The sequence below is a fragment of the Cyanistes caeruleus genome, chromosome 18, assembly GCF_971803275.1.
Source record: "Cyanistes caeruleus chromosome 18, bCyaCae1.hap1.1, whole genome shotgun sequence".
Lineage (NCBI taxonomy): Eukaryota > Metazoa > Chordata > Aves > Passeriformes > Paridae > Cyanistes > Cyanistes caeruleus.
The window spans coordinates 1,545,629-1,570,291 of NC_141718.1; the positions used below are offsets into that span (position 1 = coordinate 1,545,629).

General features: G+C 44.6%; 1 protein-coding gene across 2 annotated transcripts in view; it reads right to left on the reverse strand.

Annotated features, from left to right (window-relative positions):
- The window catches only part of TMEM132B (transmembrane protein 132B), a 210,754-nt gene that overhangs the window by 133,522 nt on the left and 52,569 nt on the right, over positions 1–24,663 (reverse strand). For both annotated transcript variants that reach the window (XM_086856500.1, XM_086856499.1), the window contains exon 2: positions 16,561–17,440. In XM_086856500.1, the coding sequence (XP_086712626.1) occupies positions 16,561–17,417 (857 nt within the window). In that variant the 5' untranslated portion in view covers positions 17,418–17,440. The remainder of the gene's footprint in view (positions 1–16,560; positions 17,441–24,663) is intronic.

The following is a 24,663-nucleotide window of genomic DNA, read 5'->3' on the forward strand; positions in this document are numbered from 1 at the left end:
CAGGAACCAATTGCTGAAAGGGAAAAAAGGATATCTGAAATAAACCTGGAGGATGCATTAGCAGAAGCACTTGTGAGCAACTTGCCCTTTAAAGCACGCATGGGACAAATTCATCTCGAGAGTCACTTCAAAGGGAATGGTCTGTAATCAAAATTAATCACAATTAATTTGGCCTTAGGTTTCTGCCACAGAGAGCAGGCTCCTGCAGTCAGCGCTGCGGGCAGGGATCACATCCACAGCGTCCACCTCTGCTGATATTGCCAATTCTGCTCGGCTGGTGCCATCATCAAATGCTGCAACAGGATTCAGGCCAAATTTGCTTATCAGCTCTGAACCATGAGGCCAGCCAGCAATATGTGCTGAATGGCACTCTTTTGGAGGATGTCATCTTTCTATTTATATTACCTAATTCTTCTCCCCCAGCTCCCTGTGGCAAACCAACAGTTGAAATCAGCCAGTGGAAGCTAATAGGGTTATGTAAGTGTCCATTTGCTGTACATATGCTCTCCCCCCCAAGGCAGGCAATCACATGAGAGAGGTGCACCTTCCATTTTTGATGTCTAAGCGCATCAGAGTTTTGGAGATGCTTCAGCCAGTGTCTCCACCCTTGCTGGAGGAGCACATGTGGGGAGCTGAGCAAGAAGCAAGCAGCAGAGAAGTGTCACGGGGGCTCACTCAGAGCCAGGAGAGAGGCTGGACACAGATCCTCATCTGCCCCACTAAACCAGGCAATGTCAGCTCCACATGAGGCTCCTCTCAAGGTATTGATGACTAGACATAACCCTCAAATTTTTTTGCCCAGGCTTAATCCCTAACTCTGTCAGCACAAAAGCAAAACATTTCCTTGATATGGAAAGACGCAGCTTCACTGTCTCTTCATCCCTCTCAGTCTCTACCATCTGTTTCAAAGTAAACTGGGGATATGGACCTGGATAATTCTTTTGTGTCAAAAATATTTAACTTACACTTAAAAGGAACAATATTAATCCCTGTAATCCATTAATTATTGTACCCTTCACCCAAAGATATGTAAGACCAGATAGCCCAGACCTTGTGATATGAGGGACTGTTGGCACCAAATCTCTTGCTCTCTGGAAGTATCCAGGGTTTAAAACCTCAGGGAAACTGTCTAGGAAAGCTGAACTCCTCAACAGCAATTTAGTGTTAAGAATATGACATGAAGTTTAAAGTAGGCATTTTAATTATGCATATTCACATTTTTTTGTTTGTTATTCTACCCTGAAATTTCATCCAAATAGAGCTCACCAATATACAGCCTGTATACAATCTGTAAATTCAGATCCTACAAATGTTCAGTCATGTGAAGACAAAACTGATTCCCACTGCCCCTTCTCCTATCTTGAATGTGTATTTTGGGAGATTTATCTTCCCAGAATGTAGCAGAATCACTTCAAAAAAAAAAACCCAAGTTTTTGTATCTAAATTCCCATGACATATATCCAAGATATGTGAAATTCAGCAACAGCAACTGGAAATGCTGGATTCTTTTCCACAGAGCACTTGCTCCCTCCTGCCAGCAGATGGGCTCTGCTGAACCCAAAGAAGAAGATCCCAGCTTATGTCAGGCAACAACACGGCAGAAAAAGAAGGAGCCATCACAGCAAATGAGGAATGTGTCATTTTCCCCACCTTTTCTTGGATGGTGAAACAGAAGCACAAGGAAAGCAAGGAAATCACTCACGACCACAGCAAGAATAGCACCAAAGTCCCCGAGCACAGGACACGCTACATACTTGTAGTAACAAAAAATATATCTGTCACTGCATGTCACACGAGCTCATTCAAACTAAAAATTTATCACTTGCTTCGGACTCCAGCCAGGTGACAGCAAATATATCATGGAGCTGTCAACAATCTGCTAATCTGGGCTGTGAAGTGTAGGAATACAAGAAGCTTAAAAATATACTGCTCCTTCAGAAACCATAAATTTTGCTGGCTCTTTCTCACATACCACTGGGTAATAGGTCTGCTGCAGCTCCTTCACTCCCACCTCCTGAACAGTTTCATTTTGCATGTCTATTTAGAGAGTGACAATCAGCCACACGAGGCAATCAGCCATGGGTAGAACTACAAAGGCTCACAGAGCCTCTCTGGCTCTGGGACTGAGAAGAATCACCAGTGGCAGATTTAACTGCAGAGCTGGTACAGAAATCCCAGGACAGACACAACTAGATTTTCAGAGACAGCTGGAATAACATTCCTGCCCATCTGGAAACCTAAGCTGTTGTGCTCTTTGGAATAGAGAAGAAAGCAAAAAGAAGAGGAGGAAGACCTTTCCTCGTCCATCTGAAACCAAGCCACGTGTTTAGGCTGAACATTTTTGGAGACAGTGCAGAGGATGGCACAGTCCCATGAGTGAGCACTCAAGGACTTCAGCTTCCCCTAGCTCATATATTGGAAAAAAATTCAAATTGAGGTCGGGGAAGGAGATTTGATTGTAAACACAGGAGAAGTTTCAAAGAATACTTCACAAATAATAGCTTGTGACATTTCACACCGGGCACATTTCTGGGAGACTACAAACAAAAGCAAATTCCCTTGTCCAAGTCATGATGTTTTATGGGCAGCAAACTCCCTAAGGACCACGTTATCCTGCTCAGCCTAAACTCTGCCCCTCCAGCCCTGTGACCTGGCCTGGCTGGAGAACACAGTTTGACTCTCTGCTCTTTGTGAAAATTCAGCTCCTTAACTGCATTTCTCTCACACCAAACACCTTGGTGTACCTGCCATTCTTCATTTCCTCCTCTGGCCACAAACTTCAATTTTCTCTCCTCAGCTCTTAAACAGCGCATAATTACAACTAATTATCGATCACTGAGGGATTACCAGTTGACAAATCCAATTTCCACACTGTTCTGGAGCATGACTGACTGGAGCCTGGAGAGGATAAGGTACCTGTGCTGCTGCAGAAGCTCAGGTGTCTAAGCTGGGTGGCACCAGCCTTGTCACTGTCACCAGCACTAAACCCAGCGGGCTGAAGTGGCACCTGAGGGTGTTTAAGGACCTGTTACACGAGGCTCTATAAATCTACACCGAGTGACAGTCCTCATCTTGAAGAGATTTACAAGCCTGCAAAAGCTGAGCCTTTTACATCTGTAAATGTATTCAATTTGGCTGCATTTGTAGCACTTTTGCATTCCATTTCTGCAAATATCCTCCCAAGCAAGCGAGCTGGCAGCGATGTTCAGAGGAACAGCTCATTTCAAGGCAAAAAAAACGCCGCTCAATTTTCCTCAGAGCAAATTTTAAATTTGCATGCTTTGGTGCACCTGCTGATCTCAACAAATTGGATAAGGAAGGGAAGGGGAGCCCTGTGCAGTGCAGCTCACACGCAGCCCATTAATGGCATTTGTGAGCTGCAGCAGGCCAGTTCCCCAGAAATCAGGAGTTTGCTGCCACGTGCTCTGGGTGTTGTACAATAGAGGCACTGTGCACACAGAGCCTTTAAGAAAAAAAGAATTAAAAAGAGAAATCTGAGAGAAAAATACATGGAGCTGCTCAATCATCATTGAACGGAGTGAAAAAGCAATGTTTTAATAAGAAGTCACGTGATGAATTTTTTTCCCAGTTGTACTTCAATGGAGTTATTCACATAATTCAAGCAGACACAAATCCCAGTGTGAAAATATCTGTGCTCTTGTAGCCCAGTGGCAGCCCTTCCAGCATGACTTATAACAAAAGGCTGAAAAAGTCCACTCCCGTGGTACACACAAATTGGTTTATTATTAGAGCTCATCCAGCACCATTATTTTCTGACAGTAAATGTGTTTTTAACAGAATTGAAATTTCCGTGAAGAACATTTTTCTTGCAAATGTTTAACTTTTCTTTGGGGAAAAACCACATTTTTGTTTCTTGTCTGTTTAACATTAAGATACATTTCCCTTTCTATTCTATTCCAAAGGAAGCACAACACAATTTAGAAAATGCTGCACTAAATCTTCCTGGCTCCTAAAAGAAAAATAAAAAACTGAGAATAAGCTTTACATAAAGAAAGATTGCAAGTGCCTTACTAAGACTTTATTCATTAAAAAGGGCTCAAGTCTATTCTGCTTCTTGTCTATGGAAGAGAAATATGATTTTATTAAATGAAGCCCTTAATATGTTTGCTAAGACTCTGTCAGGCTGAACATTAACTACATTTCCATTGTTTCTCAAGTCCAAAACAGAAAGTTGTTGTGCAAAGAGACAATCTCACTTACAGCTTCTTAACCTTCAGAGCAGCAGGGAAATTTGCTTTATGAAGTGCATTAGCAATATCCAGCTCACACATGGGGCACATTCATAACGAGAAAATGCAACAGAGCTCAGAAATCATTTAAGGAGGGAGGGGAGGAAAAAAAAGAAAAAGAAAAGGAATAAACCACAGTACAAGCGTTTCATTTTGGGGTGAATTGCAGATCTGAGTCCGAGCCTGGGTGCACCCCAGGGTTGTGGACAGCCCTGCACAGCCCTGCTCCTCCTCACTAGGACACATCCCTGGGGCAGCCCTGCAGGCTGCCGGGGCTCTGCCCTTTGCAGGGGCTTGCACAGATGGAAAGTTCCTAAATGTCCCCCCAAGGAGGCATTTTGAGGGGTGGTGATGATTTGAGTGTTTTGCGAAGGATCACAGCCAAGACACAGCTCCCGCTCCCAGCCGAGGCTCCTGAGCCTGCACCGAGCCACGTCCTTCCCAAAGGGCTCCCCAAAGTGTTCCCCAAAGCTCCCCAAAGTGTTCCCCAAAGTGTTCCCCAAAGCTCCCCAAAGTGTTCCCCAAAGCTCCCCAAAGTGCTCCCCAAAGTGCTCCCCAAAGCACTTCCCAAAGCTCCCCAAAGTGTTCCCCAAAGCTCCCCAAAGTGTTCCCCAAAGCACTTCCCAAAGCTCCCCAAAGTGTTCCCCAAAGTGTTCCCCAAAGCTCCCCAAAGTGTTCCCCAAAGCTCCCCAAAGTGTTCCCCAAAGCTCCCCAAAGTGTTCCCCAAAGTGTTCCCCAAAGCTCCCCAAAGTGTTCCCCAAAGCACTTCCCAAAGCTCCCCAAAGTGTTCCCCAAAGTGTTCCCCAAAGCTCCCCAAAGTGTTCCCCAAAGCACTTCCCAAAGCTCCCCAAAGTGTTCCCCAAAGCTCCCCAAAGCATTCCCTAAAACCCTTCCCAAAGTGTTCCCCAAAACGCTCCCCAAAATGTTCCCCAAAGCGCTTCCCAAAGCTCCCCAAAACCCTTCCCAAAACCCTTCCCAAAACTCTTCCCAAAACCCTTCCCAAAACCCTTCCCAAAGCGCTCCCTAAAACCCTTCCCAAAACCCTTCCCAAAGCGCTCCCTAAAACTCTTCCCAGAACGCTCCCCAAGCCCTTCCCCAAGCCCTTCCCCAAGCCCTTCCCGCAGCGCTCCCCTGTCCCCGGGGGCTCTCCCGCCTGTCCTGCTCCACACACGAGTCCGCTCTGGCCTCTCCTGGCCTGTGCCGGAGCCGAGGGACACCCGAGCGCTGCCACCAGCCGGGCTCGGGCCATCCCCCTTGGGGTACCCGCAGGATGGCACCTCCCTGCCCACCCACCCTGGGGCACCCCAAATCCATCTGCCCTGCGAACAAGGGACAACACAGGAACGTCTCAACGGCCCCCTGGTCCTCACTGAAAATAACAGGTTGAGGGTAGAAGAGGCATTGCCTTCCTCCTTTTGGAAAGCATCTGCTCTTTGAGGTGTATCGCTGGAACATGAGCAATAAAAACAGTGACTTGTAAAATGAAAGCAATGACAGACGTTTCTTGTGCAAACACTGTGAGACATTACAGATAAAGTAACATTACATAAATAGGCAAAGCATTACAACTATTATCACCAACAACAGCACAGGGGACAGCAGTTCAGCAAAGGAAGTGAAAAATAGCGGATGTGATTTAAGAGGCAGAGAAAATCTGAGCCGGCAAATTGTAATTACTGCAGCTGAAATCCAGCCAGGATCCTGGTTGGCTGCCTCGAGGCTTGGGAATCTTTAAATGACCAAATAATTGGGACCTGGGTTTCATGTCCCCGGTGAGACACAAGCATTGATGTGGCCACACTAAGGGAGAGTTCCAGGAGAAGCACAAACACCGTCCTGGCACTCCTGACTGCAGATCCTACAACCAAATATTGACCTGAACCAGATCTGCTCTGCAAGGTCATTTTTCTTCCCACCATGGTACAGCTGCAGGGCTTTTTCATCCATTCTTCAGCTTCAGCAGCCTGTAAGCATCTAATGTCTAGTCAAAGGACATCATTCATCTGTTTTATGGTTCCGAGAATGCAAAGATATCTACCCAATTTCCTAAGAAACATTAATATTAAAGGATGGCTTTCTCAGCCCAAATCATGCAAGCTGAACAAAGTTCTCCTGACGTTTCATGACAAGGTGATTAATAATACCAAGAAGAAGAATGAAATGATACCAGATTATAAACTATTGTAAATCTTTCAGTCATCCCAGGAATAATGAATGTAGATTTCTTAGGAGAACAGTACAGATTTAAACAGAATCATTTTAGTTTCCTTGTCAATCAAGAGGCTATTTATGTAATACCAGAAAGAGACAATGAACTCCCGTAATCTTAAAAGGAGAGTGTAGCACATTTCTTTAAAAACAAAGGATTCCAAAGACCATCCTAAGCTAGAATTTTCAAAATTGTTCAAGAAAATGTTGCACCTTAACCATTATTGTTGATCACTGACCTTCCCTTCTCCAAGCAAGAGCCACAATGATGAGAATGCAGGACTTAAAATGCTCGAGCTGACAGGATCAACCTTGTTCAAACACAAGTTTAAGGGTATGGTCAAATCTGTCCTGGCCTAAGAACCCACCAGACCAAAATGCCCCAGACTTCCTTGACTTGGGTTAGCAAATGCAAACTCTCACAAGTTGTTCTACAAATGCTGTTAAATTTTCAACCCCTACCTCGAGACAAAGGTTATGGCCTTGCTCTGCTCTGGGCTGCTTGGGAAACCCGGTGCCCTCCGACCCCTTGAGGCAGTAATGTCCTAGACATTACCTCAACACAATAATTAATAAGTAATAATACTGAATTTGAGCTCGTGGAATTTGCACAGGCTAAATGTTCCAAAGAAAAATGAATAATGCATGCAGAAGAGATTCATTTGGGGGAAAAAAAAATGTAACTTCAGTTTGAAATAAAGCCCTGGTTGCCTTGGCAAAGAGGATTTAATTGCTGTAATCGCTACATCTCACATAAGGTCGCTGTTTGAGGGAGTCCACAGTACTGCTATTCATTCTGTGGCTGCTCTATGGCAAATAAAGGACTACTGGTCCCAAGAGCATCAGGGGAATAATTCTGAAAAGGTTTAAATTATTTTTAAAGGGTTATTAGCTTTGGCAAATGAGTCAAAAGTCATCTTAGCTGAGGAGCATAGGTACTTACACCACATTATGGAGATGACAGCAGGAAATGCCACAGTTAAGAGTTTTCTGCTGGTGTTACTGTGTGCCACTAAAAACAGAGCTCCAAACATCACAATTCCCTCTCCATCTGTGTCCTGCCCACCCACCCACTCGGGGTTGCCACTGTCCCTAAGAAATTTCCCAGAGAAACATGAAGCCAGGACACTGGCACACACACATGTGCCTTCACACAACCAAATCCAAGTAGTTCTACTGGCACAAATCCTAAGTAACCCTACGGAAGTCAATTAAATCACCCTTCTTTTCTGGGTAAGACTGAGAAGACTCTGGCCAGGCAAATTAAATTAGAGATGGGCCAGAGCCAAACTCTCAGATCCAAAGCAACCCAAAACTCACGATGCATTTGGATTCAGGTCCAGATTCTCACAATCTGCTACTGCTTCTCCCTCACCCTTTGCTACCTCCCAGGACAAGACAAGCTTTTCACACTGTCATCACTTGGTGCCATTTCATCACCATCCTCCACCAGGGATCAGCATCAAAGTGCTCATCCCTGTGCTCCCTGTGGCTGCTTGCACATTTCTTGCCCAGACCCTCATTAACTTGAGCAGATGCTTAGGAAGCTCATGAACAAGGCATTACCTTCCCCACACTTCTGCTTCTCTGCCTTTCCCACTTGCCATCCTCTAGGACCAGCACAATTAGAGATGGGGATTTAGTGAAAATGCATTTGAGGACTCCTTCATTAATACCACAAAATGTTGGGCCACACAGAGGAAAAAAGGAACTGAGAAAGTCCACTTGGCAGGACAATTTTCAAAAAGATGTAGTGGGGGCACAGGAAGGTGCATTTTGGTCCTAGGGAGCCATTTAAAGGAAAGCATGGTGGGGGCAGAGGGAGGGTGACAGATTTGCCCCACAAACACGGGGCTGCTTGAACATGGCTCTCCCAGGAGCACCCTCCTGGAAATACTGCTGCTCAGAGCAATTCCTCCTCTGCTGGGAATACCCACAGCATCTCCCCGGGGATCCTGAGGAGAACAGACTGGAGAGGCATTTCCCTTTTGTTCAGGATGGAACCCCCACCGCAGGGTGAAGCACCCAGGGCTCTGACACCCAGCACTGCTGCACCCAGGGCTCTGACACCCAGCACTGCTGCACCCAGGGCTCTGACACCCAGCACTGCTGCACCCAGGGCTCTGACACCCAGCACTGCTGCACCCAGGGCTCTGACACCCAGCACTGCTCAGGGCAGGAAGGGCAGACAGAAAACTGCAGGGAGAGGAGAACCAGAGCACTCAGGGCTCTGGAAAGCTCCAGAAGGGCCCCTGCCCTGGTGTCCCCCGTGTCACTCACAGTGGCCCCACTGCAGGGGCTCTGGGGCTCTGCCAGCCCGAGGTTCCCCATCCTGGCACTGCTGTGCTCCAGGGCTGCCAGGGAACGGTGCAAGGAGTGCAATAGCTTTAACTGTAAGCACCATTTGCTGTGCCTCAGAATGGCAGACTCATTTGTCACTGTTTTCTTCTCCTGCAGCTCTTTAGATTCATCTGGGATCCAATAACTTTGTTAATATGATTTCTTTCATAACCTGGCTGACTACAGCATCCAAGACAGACGTGGCAGCTATTTGAAGCATTAAATACCTCACACACAGCACAGCTCCCTGCTCTGCCTTGTCCAAAACCATTTCTTACGAGTCTTTTATTGACATAAATTGCAGGGGGAGCAGGAGCAGCACCCAAAACAAGAAGATATGCTGACACTTTTCTTGCAGTATTTGGTTTCCTGCTCTTTCTGAGAGGCCTTCCTCCCCAAAGCTGTCAGCAAACTATCACACTGGCCTTCTTCTATCAGACCATGCAAAAACTCATGGGTAAACACAAGGACAAAAGCAACTCCCTGTTGCATCAGGGGGAACATGAAGAAATTGAGATCAATGTGCTCACTCAAAGCAATACTTCATCAGCTTCACGGGAGAGTAATCTGGTTTTTACCAGGATAAAATGACAGCAATGCATGGCCTAAAACATCTCAGGAGAAAAGGAAATTTCAAAGTAGTCACATTTTTCTACTTTTAATACTATTCATTACTCTGAATGTAATGAATAGAAGGAGAAGTAACTGCATCAACGACCGAATCACTGTTGTGTCTGACTTGTTTAAACAAGACTGTGATTTACTGCACTGCCAGCTAATGAAGAGCTGTACAAGAAGCTGATCAATGCCATCATTGTCTGGCAGCACAAAGCAGGGACTACTCAGCATATTGTCCAAAACAAAGGCTGCCCCCAAGCTCCCCGCCAGGGACTCCTTTACGAGGACACACAGTTTGCAGAGAGCCACAGTGTGCCCCAAACTTGAAATGATCACTCAAAGACAGGAACCTTTGCTGACCTGTGTTTCCAACCTGAGCACAAAGTAAAAAATAAAAGAAATGGATGAAGAAAATGTTTGTCTTACATCTGTCTTCCTTAAATTGCCCTTTGTGATACTGTGAACTGAAGCAGTTTTGTCACCCCAAGGCAGCTTTGTGTTCATTAACGGAGGTAACTGAACTCAGAGCAGGATGCTCACAGGCAAAACTCAGCTTCTAATTCCATCTTCTGTGGTTTCCCTTCCCATTTCAGAGCTGCACCAACATAAATCACAGCAAAGGTAAGACAGGATAGCCCCCAGCAAGAGCAGGTTCTGGAGAAGAGCAGTGACAATGCCCTGAGTCTTTGGGGCTCCTCATCCAAAGGCATCCCCACCCCACGCACCCTCACACTGACAGAGTCTGAGCAGGTGCCACAAAGCCAGGCTTAGTGATCCCTGCTCCAGAACGCCCTCCCAGGCAGGCTCAGCTCGCAGGTGCCCTCGGTGGCAGGCAGTGCTGGCAGGGCTCTGCACACCCACCCAGCCCTGCAGCAAGCACCGAGCTCTGCACCAGCTGCCTGCAGTTCATTAGCAGGAGCTGCCATGGTGAAGCTTCTGGAGATGGGGTTCAGCTCACAACAAGCTTGTAGAACCTGAACCATCTAGAAGTGTAAAATCTTTTTCCATTACCATCAACAAGGCAGAGTTTGTGTTGTCACGTGGCGTGTTGGCACCTTCCAGATCCATGGGAAATGCTTTTCACATCCTCTGCAGAGCAGAGCAATGCCTGCTGACGCTGGCAGACAAGAGATTGTCAGGGCTCCTCTCACAATCCTTTCCTGTCACTCTCGTGCCAAATGAGCTGCTGTGTCAAACGAGATGCAGAGCCAGTGCCACACAGCACCACCATCCCACAGAACGGCCACGAGAGCTGCTCGTGCACCCAACAACTTGGAATCTACACAGCTCCCTCTCTTTCTTCTGCCTTTGTGGGTCTGGATTTGAGACACTGCAAACTAAAGTACATGGCACTGCCATGTCCCTGCTGCTCACAGGTGCAGATGGGCAGATGAATGAGATAGCTGAGGTGCTGGCAGGGATTGAATGGAAGGAGAAGCAGGGTTTCAAGGCAAACCAAACACCTTTTCCAATGGGAAGTGGATCCTTGTTTCATTCCAGCTGTACTCAGTGTTCTAGCACACAACATGAAATATTCCCAAACCACCAAAATTCAAATTAACTGGCAGGCTCTTCACCTTCTCAGTGAAAATCACTGGTGGAATACACACACAGGCTAAAGATCTGTAATTAATCTAATTCTGCATTTTGATCCACCCTCCTCTCCAACTCTTACAAACATTCCCCCACTTCCATGAGAGAAGAGAACATCCTTGAGCCAAGGCTGTGGAGGCCAAGGGAAGGAGCAGACGGTGGGAACACCTGCCACAGTCACCAGGACCCTGGCCCCATCCTCCTTCCCCTACCAGCACCTTCATAACAGCACAGGAACTTGCTTTGGGCACAAAGCAGCACATCCAGGACTCCTTCTGCAGGGACACAGAGATTTCCATCAGGAAACATCTCAATTAAAAACCCCTGTTTTATCACCAAGAGGCTGCAATCCCATCTGGAAGCGCTTCCAAGCCAATATCCAACAATTCCCAGGGCTTCTCTCTGTCGCTGGAGCTGCTGCTCTGCCTGGGCAGTGATCATGGACAGCTGATTATTGCAGCACATAGTTGACCTTTATCTGAAATTCCATTAAAAAGCTTTATTGACTGTAGTCTTGCAGGGTCTTTCAGGATTCACTGGGTCATTTATTCCCTGTCGGAGATCCATCGCTTTCTGAGCTTTTAGCATTGCTCGAGCTCTAAGGAGGAGGGGTTTCTTTGTCATTTTGAACTGGTTTTAAGGCTGTATGAGGGGGTGGTTTCTTTTCTTCTCCCTCTCCAGAGTGGCTAGGGCAGAGGAGGTTATCTTAAGGCAAGTGAGGAGACAGAAGCTGCCAGTGTGGCACAATTATTTCCAGGTTGCTTCATGGATAGGGATGCAGCAGAGCCATGGACTGCCAGCAGCTCCCAGAAAAGTTGGGGTTTTTTTTTCCTTTCTCAACACATCGATTTCTGCTGAATGTTCATCCTAAAATGATGTTTCAGTGAATCATTTCTTTGTCTCTCCAGTAATAATCCCAGTGACAGTGCTTCCCCATTCCCACCAGCTTGCTTAGGAGCGATGAAGGCCATGTGGAGCCTCCTCCTCACAGGCAGCCAGGCTGCATTCCCCACAGTCTGTACTCTCTCATTTTCTATGCATTTCCAGATCCAAAACCTTCTGTTTTCTTTCCCTTGTTTGCTCTTGGCAGCTATTGGCAGGAGACATCCTCTTAATGATCTTTTTCTGGCCTTCTAGACGACTGCTCAGACTTCTCCAGATCTTTCATTATTAACGCAGAAGCCTTGTAAGTCACTTTTAATGGTCTGTGCAATTTTTATTCCTTAGCAGGAGACATCACCTCCTCCATATGGATATATGTTTATTAATATAAATCCTTAATATCATTTTGCCTAGTGAGAATAATCAGGAAGGGCCTCCTGGCATGTATTACACCTTGTCCTGGTTCATCCCCCAGTCCAAAGGCAATCTTTGCCCTGCTCTGCGTGGAGCAGTGCAGGGAGGAGTGGATAATCCTCCTCCTGAGGTTGCCAAGGCACTGAGTGACAGAGAGGTCCCTGAGCAGGGTCCTGCCATGTCCCTGCAGCCACAGCTCCACATCCTGAGCCTCTGCTGCTTCCCTTCCCAGCCCCTCGCTGTTATTCCTGGAATTTCTCCAATCTCCAGTTCTGCTCTGACCAGGCTCAAGAGAAGGATGAGTTGTTGGTGTTGGGGATGTGTAAAGGATGCCAACAGACCCACGTTTTGTGTGTGACAATTTGCTGTTAATGCTCAGCTTTCAGGAGCAGCACTGAACTCACTCACTGACAGTTTAGATGGGGAGACTTGGAAAACAGGCCAAAAATCCATTGTTTACTCCTAAAGAGAATGTCCTCGTTTCTTTCCTATAACCAAGGGGCAATTGTCCATTTATTTCATTAAACGTTCTCCTGCTGTACAAATTGAGTCCCATTTTTCTTTTAAATACATCCTCTGAGTCTCAAGATGGAGTTCAATAATAACAAACACCACAGAAGAAGCAGAAGCCATTCCCAGTGCTATTAGATGAGATTTCTGTTCTTCCAGTTGAGCAGGAATTGTTTTCTCCTGTCTCTTTTATAACTCCTCCATGTATCTGGAGACTTCTTCTGTTTAGCAATTAGCACTAAAGTTACTGTTACCCCTTCTGTAGTCATGATTTCCATCTTTTCTTTCCTCATTTACTGCATTTCATCCAAGTTTATCAGTGAAGAAGGAAACAGAGATACTCCAGCACGTCAAAGGACAAAAATGCCTAAAAATTTGTGACACTGAAGTATGTGTGAGTCCTGCTGGAATCTCAAAGCTGTCCTTCATTTTTACCCTTATTTTTTTTTTTTTAACAAGGTGGCCCATAAAAGAGTTTAATCATGGCAACACAGCCCATTCCACCTGCCTTTACAGTTAAACTATGCTTAGTGACAAGCCACCAAACATAATGGGCAAAATTTATCTTCCCAGATGGTGAATTTTGCAGCACAGATCACACCAGCAAGGCCACAAATTAATCTCCAGTGTCACAAGCATTTCATGGCACACATGTATAGATCATCTGTCAACAGAGGCAGCAACACGAGTGGCAGGCACAGCAAAGGCTCTAAATGCACCCTGAGCCCAAATTCTGCCCCCTGACACATCCCTGTCCTTCACTGACACCCAGCCACCCTGGCTGGATTCCAGTAGGAAAAGAAACAAATGTATTTTATTTAAAACACAGCACCAGCTCCGCCTGAAATTCAAGTTATTGAGAGAAAACAACCAACCAAGACTTTGCTCAAGGCAAGCCAAATCAGTCTGGACTGCTGGAAGGGCTGGAGTGATAGCTGGAGCTTCACAAACAAGCTGCAGTGTCACCCTGTGAGTGACACCATGGGGAGGATGGGGATCTAACAAGCAGGTGTCTCTCAACACATTGCTGAATCAAGGAACTGCTTCCAACTGCTCTTCCGTTTCCAAGCTTGCTTAAGAATCACAGATTTCACCAAAACAAAAAAGAATCAGTTCCCATATGAGAATTGAAGTCAGTTCTGCTAGGGAAAATCCAGCATAAAATAAAATACTATGCAACACAGCATGAAATAGTAAAGAGGTGCATAAAATTGAGCATATCTGCTCCTTTGCATCCTGTCAGAGCTCAAGGCTGCCATCAAATGCTGTGCTGAGAATGACTTGGTTTTGATCTATCCTCTCATATGAGCCAGACCCTGCTACACTTACAACAGATATGATTAAAAACTATCAGTTATATTAGGCAAAAATATATTTCCCAAGGCAAACATTCACTTCAATGTATTTTTCTCTGGCTATAACACACAGAAATTCTATGTACATAAAAACCTTCTGGTTTTTCACAGACATTAGCATTGAGCAGAAAGACAGGGAAAGCTGGTGAGGGAAACTGCATAAATTAGATGTAGACACTACAGTGCTTCTCTTTCCCTCAGCATCATTCCCTGCCTTCCATGCAAACTTCAGCTGGAAAATCTCTCCCTGGACCCAACATATATCATTCAAACTAATCACAGCATCAGTTGCAAAGGACTCTTTCCATTCTGAAGGGCAGGTGAACCACCAGCAGAATTGCATTCTGCCTCTCACTTTCAGCATTCAACTGAAGGGTAAATAAAAATACTTTCAGGTTTCTCTGATGAAAAGCACAATGCAAGCAAAGCCAAATAAAAGCCCAGACAGGCTAGACTACAGAGAGCCAATAGTGAATTTTCCAAGGAAATATTTCTGGGCACGTAAAACATGCTGATTTATTGTAACAGCAACATTTCCTGGAGATGAACAGATTCCATACACTTTTCAAAGAAGGAAATCCCCATGGAAACCTGCCTGCCTTCCCAGCAGCTGGGGAGCACTGAGATGGACGTTCCACATGTTGGGAGAACACCTGGCAGCTGGAGCCATGCAAATCCCACGGGCTGTGGGACAAGCTGAGGTCTCTTGTGGATCATCCCAAGGCTCCCCAGCCTGCTCCCTCATTTTCTGCTTCCCTGAAAACCCAGGTTAGCCACTTGCTCTGTGCTTCCAGGACCTGTTTTGCTTTTGAAAGACAGCATTTCAAGTGTCTCTTTTTGAAGAAGTTTTTGATTATTTCCTGGCCAGCAGAAATATCAAAACTTTACCCTTGCACCATTATTTATGAGGTAAATGCTATTTTAGAAATCCCAGTGGAAGGAAAACATCCTCGTCTTAGGCTGCCTTTAATACCTTGGGAATTTTATCAGTGGTGTGGGGAAGAGAACAAAACCCTGAGAATTAAGAGCTGATGTTAAATCCTTGCAGAGCCTTAGGCAAATTCTATAATCTCTCTGCTATAGCACCGGGGATCAATAGATGCCTGCTGAAACCCGACTGCTCCGTGAGGCCAGTCCATCTACTGGTGATGGATGCTAGCCAAATCCATATTTAACAAATTAAAAACAGGAAATCCACAGAAAAGCACGAATAAGTTATGTTTAAAGGAAGACCCTTCCTGACCCAAACCTTTTAAAGTTTGGTTAAACCCCATTAAATTTCTCACACATTTTCCCCATTAGAGCTGTGCTGTGAACCACTTGTCCCCATTCAGGCAGCAATCTGTAAGTTTATCAATATGCATGTGCTATTTCACAAATGCTGAATGATATGAAAGTGCTGCATAAGGTTTGCTGTGTGTTTTCTCAACATCTGTCCCCAAAGTGCACTTCTGTCATGTTCTGCTCCCGTTGTTCCCGGATCAAGAAGTTGGGATTAAGGCACAAATCTGCACTGAGGTTTCCTTGCACGAGCTGCAGCTCCTCCTTTCCCAAGAGTCTCACATCCTTACAGCACATGACACTTTCCAATTACCTTTTGGCCCTTTTATTCCCCCAGTTTGGCTCACATTTCTCTCTGAATTTGGTCCCTGTGCAGCTCTGAACCCAGAGTCTGACAGCTGAGGACACGACAAATACGCAGCACTAACCCTGGGGGTGGTGAGAAATGCCTGAACTCTCCTATTACAGACAGATTCACAAGGAAAGGTCAACAGAGTCCCCAAACTTAAAAAACAAAAATGGGCCACAAAACAAGCAATCAAAAGCTTGAATGATCTCACAGGAAAACTGAAGACAACTTGCAAAGTTTGGCCCCAAATCCTGGCTCTGCCAAAGGTTTCCTACAGAGTCTGAGCTCATTTTCTCACCTCTCACCTCCCCTCTGCACAATGCAACAAAAGAGTTCTCACCACATTTGACCTGTGCAAGATGTAGCCTGTACATTTTGGAAAGATGATGATAATAAAGTTGATAAAAACAGAGGAAACTTCACCAAAGAAACAGAAAACCCTCCTGCAAACTCTTCAGCAAAACACATCGCAGCTGTTGCCCTGGCTGACTTACAGAGGCAGAATTTAAGAGGCAGAATTATGACTGGAAGCAAACATTAAATTAAAACAAAAAATAATCAAACCAACATTTATAGCCCATACTTTAAAATCAATGCCCATGTTCCAAAAAGTGTCATCCACACAAATAATTTAAGACTACTTATAGTTTTCCCCTACTAAAGAGGAAATGTCTCATGAAAACACTAAACATAACCAAAGATTTACACCCAGCATTGATTTGCCCCTGTTTTGCATACAATACATAAAAAATTCTCTTACCTTAATACAAACTGGTCTGCTAGCGAGTAATCAGCCAGGAAAACATGGAAGGTCACAATGTCACCCTCTCTGACTGGGCTGAGTGGCAAGTGAATAAGGATATTTTCATCCACCCTCAGTGAAGATTGCTTTAATTTGTCTTGATTTGGGTAAACAACGATGCTACCAATCCTCTCCATAGCTGACAAAGCTTGGTGTTCATTCTCTTCACCTGCATGGATATTGTTTTCCCATTTTGCATCCTCTGGAGAGCATTCCCCATCCACTGAATAAATCTTATAGAAGAGCTCCACAGTAATCCCTTCCAGGGAGGATGTTTCCTCTGAAACCAGAGGTGGAGGGGAGCTGAACCAGCTGGGAGACAATTCCAACTCCACAACACATAATCCTAGGTGGCCTGTCAATCTGCAGCTGGCCACCACTTCTCTGGACTCCAGGAAAGCAAACATCTTCACACAAGGCAGCATCTCCTCGGAGTCGTAGTCATCCCAGTCCTTCCCCGCAATATAGAACAAGGTTTGTATTTTAGGTTTGTTGGAATAGATTGAGCTGTTGATTATGTGGGATTTTAATTTCCAATTAAAAGTGAATTTATTTGTGAAACCAAAAGATGCAGAAGTCAGCATGAGGTCCAAGGGAACGGGTTGTTCAACAGAAAAGGGTCCGTACGTGGCATTTAGGACAGGTGGCTGATTGGCTTTGTATATAAAGAATGAATCCACCCTAGACTGCAAACTGGAGTTCCTCATGATATCCTGGTTGGCTTCTTTGAGGAAGAAGAAAATATCAGCATTGGAGACGTGAGGGCTCGCAGGGAGATACGTTGGCAGGTTTGAGAATCTCTGGATGCTGTCCATGATCCCTCCTCGGCTCTCCACCACTGCAGGCCAAAGAGAAGAGGAAACAGAAACACAACTCAAATGTTTGCTTAGCACGGCCTCAGTGTCTGACAAAAGCAATGGATTACAGGGGATCAATACTGCTGGCCACAGTTACAGAACAATCTGACACAGGCACCGTGGAATAACACTTCTGTTCAAAGCTGAGGCTGGAAACACTGCATCAGCTGTACAGCTCGCTTTCCACCTTCCCCAATCTGTTATCTTCTTGAAAGCCATTAATCAAGTACTGGCTACCACAAAGAGAGGATTGATTGGCCACATCCCAAACTAACTTCCAAAACTTTTTACTGGCACTCTATTTATTTTTTTTTTTTTATCATCAGATCAAACTTTCAGCTTCTCACCCGTGTCTCAATGTGCCTAAGAAACTGGCATATTGAATATTAGTAGCAGTAAAACAGAACAGTTTAAGCAGTAAAAACTGAACATTTTCTTTAATCTACCATCACTAAGACACAAAGCAATGAGGACTGAACATCTGCATCACTCCCAATCCATTCTGCCAGGTCAGCAGCTTGGAAGTTAGTGAGAACCTGATAAAAGCTTCATGTTCTTGAAACCAAAACTTTTCCCACTAAAATATATGGGGTTTGATAGAGGTCTCAGTGGGATGGATTTAGAGGAAAGGTGAACCTGAAGGAGAGAAGGAGAAATCCTTCACACACAGAAGGTTCTCAGACACTTGGAAGGGTTTTTTTGGTTTAATTCCTGAGGAGAATGGAACACATTCAGAAGTTTCTCTGTAACAATGGTCAATACTCCAGCCAGCGCTGAGCAATTTTTCCCAGGAAAGAAAAGATTCCAGAGGGAGGGAGGGATCAAACAGACATCTTTGTTTGGGCTGATCTCTAATTAATAGTGAGATATATTCAGTCTGGGCCGTGATTCTAGCAGAAACAGTGGCTCTTTCAAACTAACAATTCGTACTCTCCAACAAAAAGCCGGTGAATCCGAGCTCCTGGGACTGGGAAACAAACAGAAAGCCAAGGAATTAAAATGCAGCAGTTCCATAATGCACAGAGATAACAAAGGCACAGTGACAGAGCCTAAGGTCAAAGCTCTCGTTGTCTCTCTGAAGCCCAGTGGTGATTCCAGTGTTTGTCAGGGCTGGGCAGAGCACATACACAGCACACAAACAATTACACCTGCTCAAGCCAGATGACTCAGATACTTGCAGCCACAATTTAGCAGAGATAAAAGCTCTAATATTTAAGCTATTTTTTTTCAGGTTGTGTATTTTTAAAGCCTACATTTATCAAAGACAGATTCTAAGGCAAATCTCATCCATTTGACTTTGTCCCGCTCTTGCTCTCAGCTGAAATTCTGGTCATTTGTTTTTTGATAGTTTGATATTATCTACAGGTGTTTAAATGCCTCTCATTTCACCACAATACTTCTGCCTTTACTTTTGCTGTATATTTACTTGTGTCAAGGGGCTTTTCTCAGCCATTAGAATATTCTTGGGAATGAATAAACATGCAAAAATATACAAAAAAAATTCTCAGCAGGAAACTCTCTACCAGCAATCTCCTCTCTCAGCACTGCAGGTGGGGATCAGGTCAGGGCTTCCTCTCAGCTCCACAGGGTTATAGATCCATATTGTGATATTGGCTTTTGCAAGTATTAAGATGAATGTTATATGTTATATGCTTTTGCTATGTCTATTTCTCCTGCTAGCAAATTTTAGGCGTAGGTCAAGAAGAATTTTAGACTTTAGGGGAATGTCCTGTCTGTACAAAGCAAAAAAACCTCCAGGGAACAGATGATGGGGCCCAAGCTGCTATCAACACTGACCACCTGCAGAAGAAGGAACCCCAGCCCAAATAAAAAGAAGATAAATGAGGAATTAAGAACAAATGCAGGTGCTCGAAAAAGGCAGAGCTGGGGAGTGGCCACACAAACTAATTCTTAGAAAAGTTTGAATATTCATTAAAACCCAACAGCACAATGGGATAAAAGGGGTGTTCCAAAGATATCAGGTGTGCTCCTGGCAGCGTGCCAGGGCACCTGGCTGTTTTAACCCTTTATTATCTTTGCCTCCTAATTGTCTTTTTGTTTATATTAAACCTTTTATAATTTATTAAACGAGTGAACCTCATTTTTCACAGCAGGCAAATGCAAATGCAGCCCCACCTGGGTGTCCCCTGCCACCAGCCCAGCTCTGGAACACACCAGCACAGCCGTGTGCTGTGTCCAAAGTGGGCTCTGATCCTGGGAAAGCCTAGAAAGGCAGGGAAGAAAGGGCATTTTTTTCTCTGCAAAAAATTCAAATGCAGACAAGCCCCTTTCTGGATTAATTGTAACTAAACTGAACCACATTTGAAAGTTTTTATTTATCATAAAAACTTTGCAGCTGTACAGATAAGCAGTCAAGCAGATAAGCAAGGAGCCAGAGCAGCAAGAGGACCCTCTGATTCCTGGAGCAAGAGCTAAAATCTCCTTCCCCAAGGCACACCAGGATGCAGAGGAGATTTAAACACTGACATAGCTGCAAACCAAAAACAAGACAAGGCTTAAATGCATTTGTGTTTACATTACAGGACTCCCACACACACTTTATGCAGATATTTTATCTCTCTCAGGCAGTGATTTACAGGAAGTTTAAAAAGGATGTTTTTCCCTTTCCTCCATTTCATTACAGTGGCAACTTTTCAGTGCCTCTGCTCAGAACTGGTACGAGGACTAGGATATCATCCCACTGTAACTCAAACAAAATGAGATACAAATTTTGTCTGAAGGCTTATATGGGAAGCTATAAACATCAGAAGACAGGGCTGGGCTTTGTCCTAGAATCAGCCTGCAACAAAATATGATATCTGAATTTAGCAGCATTTTATGATGTTGTAGGAAGATCTAAAAAGAAATACTTCATACGATGGCAGGCCAACACCCCACCTTTTTAATTCAGCACGTCAGCACCATAGCATCAATCTCCTCACAGCAGCAATCAGAAACCAGACACTTTTGGAGCTTTCTGGTGTGCAATAATGCAATGAAAAAATCACCTGCTCCTTTAATAAGCAATCCAGCAAGATCAAAGAGGGCAGAACATTAGACCAGAACATGGGTTAGTTCTAATTAGGTACCAAAAGAGCTGAGGAAAAGTAAATGGAGACCAAATGAGCATCCCCAGAGCTTTCTGACACAGAACAGCCTGGTTTGCTCAGCCTGCTGGGGCACTGGGGGTGTTGAGGGGAGATGTGTGCAAATGAAACACTGTTGGATGTGAATTGAGATATTTAGTTGGAATTCTGGAAAAACTTTGACCTTGTAACAGGTTCTCTCCAGGTGCCCCTTCCTGGGCCTGACCCTGCTCAGCTCAAATGAAGCTTCTGTTCTTTTCTCTTGATATTTTTTTATCTAATCATAAAATTATCCATCATTTTTGGTTTTAATCTCACTTGACCCTGGGCTGCCACCACAAAAAGTGGCACAGGACTTAAAGAGATGCAAAGCCAGGGCTGCAGGTCAGACTGTGCAATAAAAATCTGCCATTCAAGGAACTCCAGATTTCATCAAAGCTCCATTTCTCAGAATTCATGCTTTTTAATAAGAAATAAAACAAATATTCTGCTGGAAGGCAGTGGTGGCAGTGGCAGGGCGGTGTTAAAGACAATGCATCTATTTTAAGTTGTACTAAGAGGAAATTCTTTTAAAACTATCTTTTTGTAGCTAAAAAGGAAAATAGCTCCTGATGGAACATAAATCGAAATTTCACACCTAAATCTTGTCTCTGCTTTAGCAAACTACTTAACAGGAGCCAAGTCTTCCATAAGCTATCAGTAATTCTGAAGCTGGAGGTGCAAGGAACAACAACTGTTTAAAATTGCAACTCTTTCAATATCCTTTTTCTCTGAAAACAAACAAGAAGCCAATCCTGCACCTGTGGAAAAACTGTGAAAATGTTAAAATTCATCTTTCCTGCAGCATCATCAGAACTGTAGAGCGAGCTGATACAGACACTCCTCTTTGTAAAAGAGGAATAATTTCAAGTAATGTGGTGCCAGTAAGTGCTATGATGTTATCCATGACTCATAGAGGCAATCAATGGCTTGTCTGTACAGGAGAAAAATCACCAGCCCCTCCCAGCAGCCCTCACTGAAACACCATAAAGATCAAACTACACATGTACATTATTCCACTATAAAAATGGCTCTATTCATAATAATTATTTTGTCCTGGAATTGCAGGCATTAGCCCTGAATAAAAACACACTGTATCCCAGAATAGGCTGTCTACACAAGGAAAGCTATTCTGGAACTCATAAATGATAGGAAAATAATTAATCTGGACCAGCTGTGTAGGTCACTGCCTCTGATATAGCCAGGGATGCTGCTCAGAGACCCCAGCTATGAGAGGCTCTGACTCCTGAGCCAGGAGGAGAAGGAGGAGGAAGATTAGAGAGTGTGGAAGTCTACTACGAGTTTATTCATCATTTGAGCACTGTGAGTAGGCTAAGCCTGGCTTGGCGAGGATTTTGGGAGCCTGGATGAGCACCCACCTCGTGCTCTCCCTGACTCACTCCAAGTGTAATGAAATGCCCAGGAAAGGAGGATGTCACTGTTTACTTCCTACATTCAGAGCCCATCCTGTGACTCATCTCCTCAGTTTTACATTCATAAGGAAAATGAGGAGAACCCTCCACAGTCCCCCTGAGGGGTAAAATTCCATCACCCAGCTAAAGGAGGAAAAATTCCATCACCTTCCATTCACAAAGAAGCCTTACTCCTTTAATGTTTGCCTTGGTTATCCAGTGAGCTCCACTGGCACAGAAAAAGAGCCATAATGACAATTAGCGTTTTCAGCTGTAACAGAATAATTTGAAAATACAAATGATACTGAAAGAAAGAGTTAAGAAGGGCTCCCAGTATATTTTTAACATTAAAGTTAGACCAGAAGCTGTCAAGATATTAAAAATAATAGTGTGAGAAAAGATGATAAAATCCCTTAAAGCTTTTCTCATTCTCTCTTCCTCTTATCCTAATTTCATGTAAGGCTAGAACTTGATGTAGGACTTGCAACCAATTCACAGTCCTTAATTCAATCCTGATTGCACATTTGTGGAGACACTGATTTGCTTTGCAAAACATTGCTGGACCAGCAGCTCATTTGGAAAGACGAGAAAAAGGATGCAATTAAGAAAAGAAACTTAATCCGAACATCTCAAAGTGAAGAGAGGTTAATTAACTTTTGTTGGCTTGGGACAGTGTCTCACATCCTTATCTCCAAATGTCTGAGTCAAACTTTCTGCTGCCCAGGCTCCTCTGCAGCTGCACATTCTGGCCACTCTCTGCTGCAGCTGCCCCATCCCATTGCAGAATCCCAGGCACGCTCCAACCTCCCTCTCAGCAAATCAGGGAATGTGCAGAATTCCTCAGCCTGTCCTAGCCCCTGGAATCTGCAGGGTGAGGGAGCAGCCCTGCCAGGAGCTCTCATTTCCAGCCCCGAGCTCGAGCACTGAAGGTGGCCAGGGCAGAGCTGCGTGCTCTTGGGAGCTCTTGGCTCCCTCTACACTAAAGCTTCTCCTCCAAAAAGTTTTTTAGAGGCTTTTATGAACCTTGTTCAGTGGGAAACATAACTGAGGCACCTGCTTTTATGGGCTGGAGTAACAGAGAAACCACATGCCTATGTTTACCCAGCACTCTGCTTCCAAAAAAGCTCTAAAGCAACATCTCTGGCCTCATAAATCTTTGGTCTACCAAAATACATTTTTAAGTGTGAAATTAAACCATGCATATGAATGAAATCCCTGACCAGGCCACACATTCAGCCATAAATTGTGTTATTGTGTTCCAAAGCAAGGCAAGTGCTTTGCCTGCTTGCCACTGCCAGCAGATTAAGTTGGATGGTGAAGTTTCTGAGCTGATGCTTTCCAGAGTTTTTAGCTTGCCTGCATTTTGCACAGTCACCCATACTGAAAGACATATGTGCAGCAAGGCCACCTACAGATAGTAATAAAACCGTGCTGTCTGAAAGGCTGCCTATAAATCTTATTAAAGTAATCCCTTCCCTGAACCCAGATTATTACATTCACCTTTATGGTAGAATAAAAATTAATTTTCTCAGCTATAATAAGTGTATGATAAGAAGGCATCGCTTGGGACTAAATAAAGATTATAATTAACTCCAACTGAATAAATCTAAATTTAGCTTGGACTAGCAATTTGCTTTCATGCATTTTCCTCTACGACTGAGTGAATAGCTACAGAAGGATTAGCATCCCATGCCAGTTCCAGCACTGCTGTCACAGAAAGGACTGGGACAGAGTGTAATCCAATACCCAAAAGGCCTGAAGATTAATTCAGGGTTCTCTATCAGCAAAAGTTTGGAAAACTGGAGAAAAACAAAAGGGCTCAAAATTGCCATTAGCCTGGCAAAGAAAACGTGAAGTGTTGGACTCCAGAGGGAATATTGCTCCCTCTGCTCCCTAAATCAGGCTTAGGCAAAGGCAGGAGCTCTGCCCCAGGCTGCTGAGAGCACATTTAGGGGAAGCTCTGTCTGTGATTGCTGCATCTTGCTCTTTCCTACCAAGCATCTGCTCCTGGCTGCTGTTGGAAAGGGGCTGCTGGGCCCTGACCTGGTACAGTCACTCTTCATCTGCTTTCCCTCACCTGCCACACGCCACAGGTGACCCTAAAGCAACTGCAAAACAAGATGCCACAACGTTAAACAAGGACATTCAAGCAAACAAAATAGGGTGAAGTGAATATGAATGCATCAGACAAATATTCCAAGCTTACCCTGACATTTTATTTAGTTGCAAATAAAAACCCTTAGAGCAGAGCTATACCCAGCAGATTAGAGATTTATCCTTTTCCAAGGAAACAAGGCTCTACTTATAAAGGGTTGAGGAAGTGCCTCGTTAAGCCACTACCTCATTATTTGTGTTGTCTGGGAAGATGATTGCTAACAGTGTTATTACTGGGAAGGATGAGGTCCAGCTTGTCCATCACAATGGCCCTGGTGTTTATCCTCAGCAGGGCACAGCCAGAGCAGTGAAGCTCCTGTGCCACCTCCTCCTGCCATTCCCTGCGAGCCCATTCCCTGAGCTGCAGCCCAGAGCTGCTCCCCACATCACCCCAGCACAGCACAGCCACCCTGGGGCACAAAAACTGCTGTGGCTGCACACACCAACCAGCAGCTGAAGGAAGGAAGGAAATCCTCTGGGAGTTTTCTCATTTATTGGGGCTGTTGCAAGGTT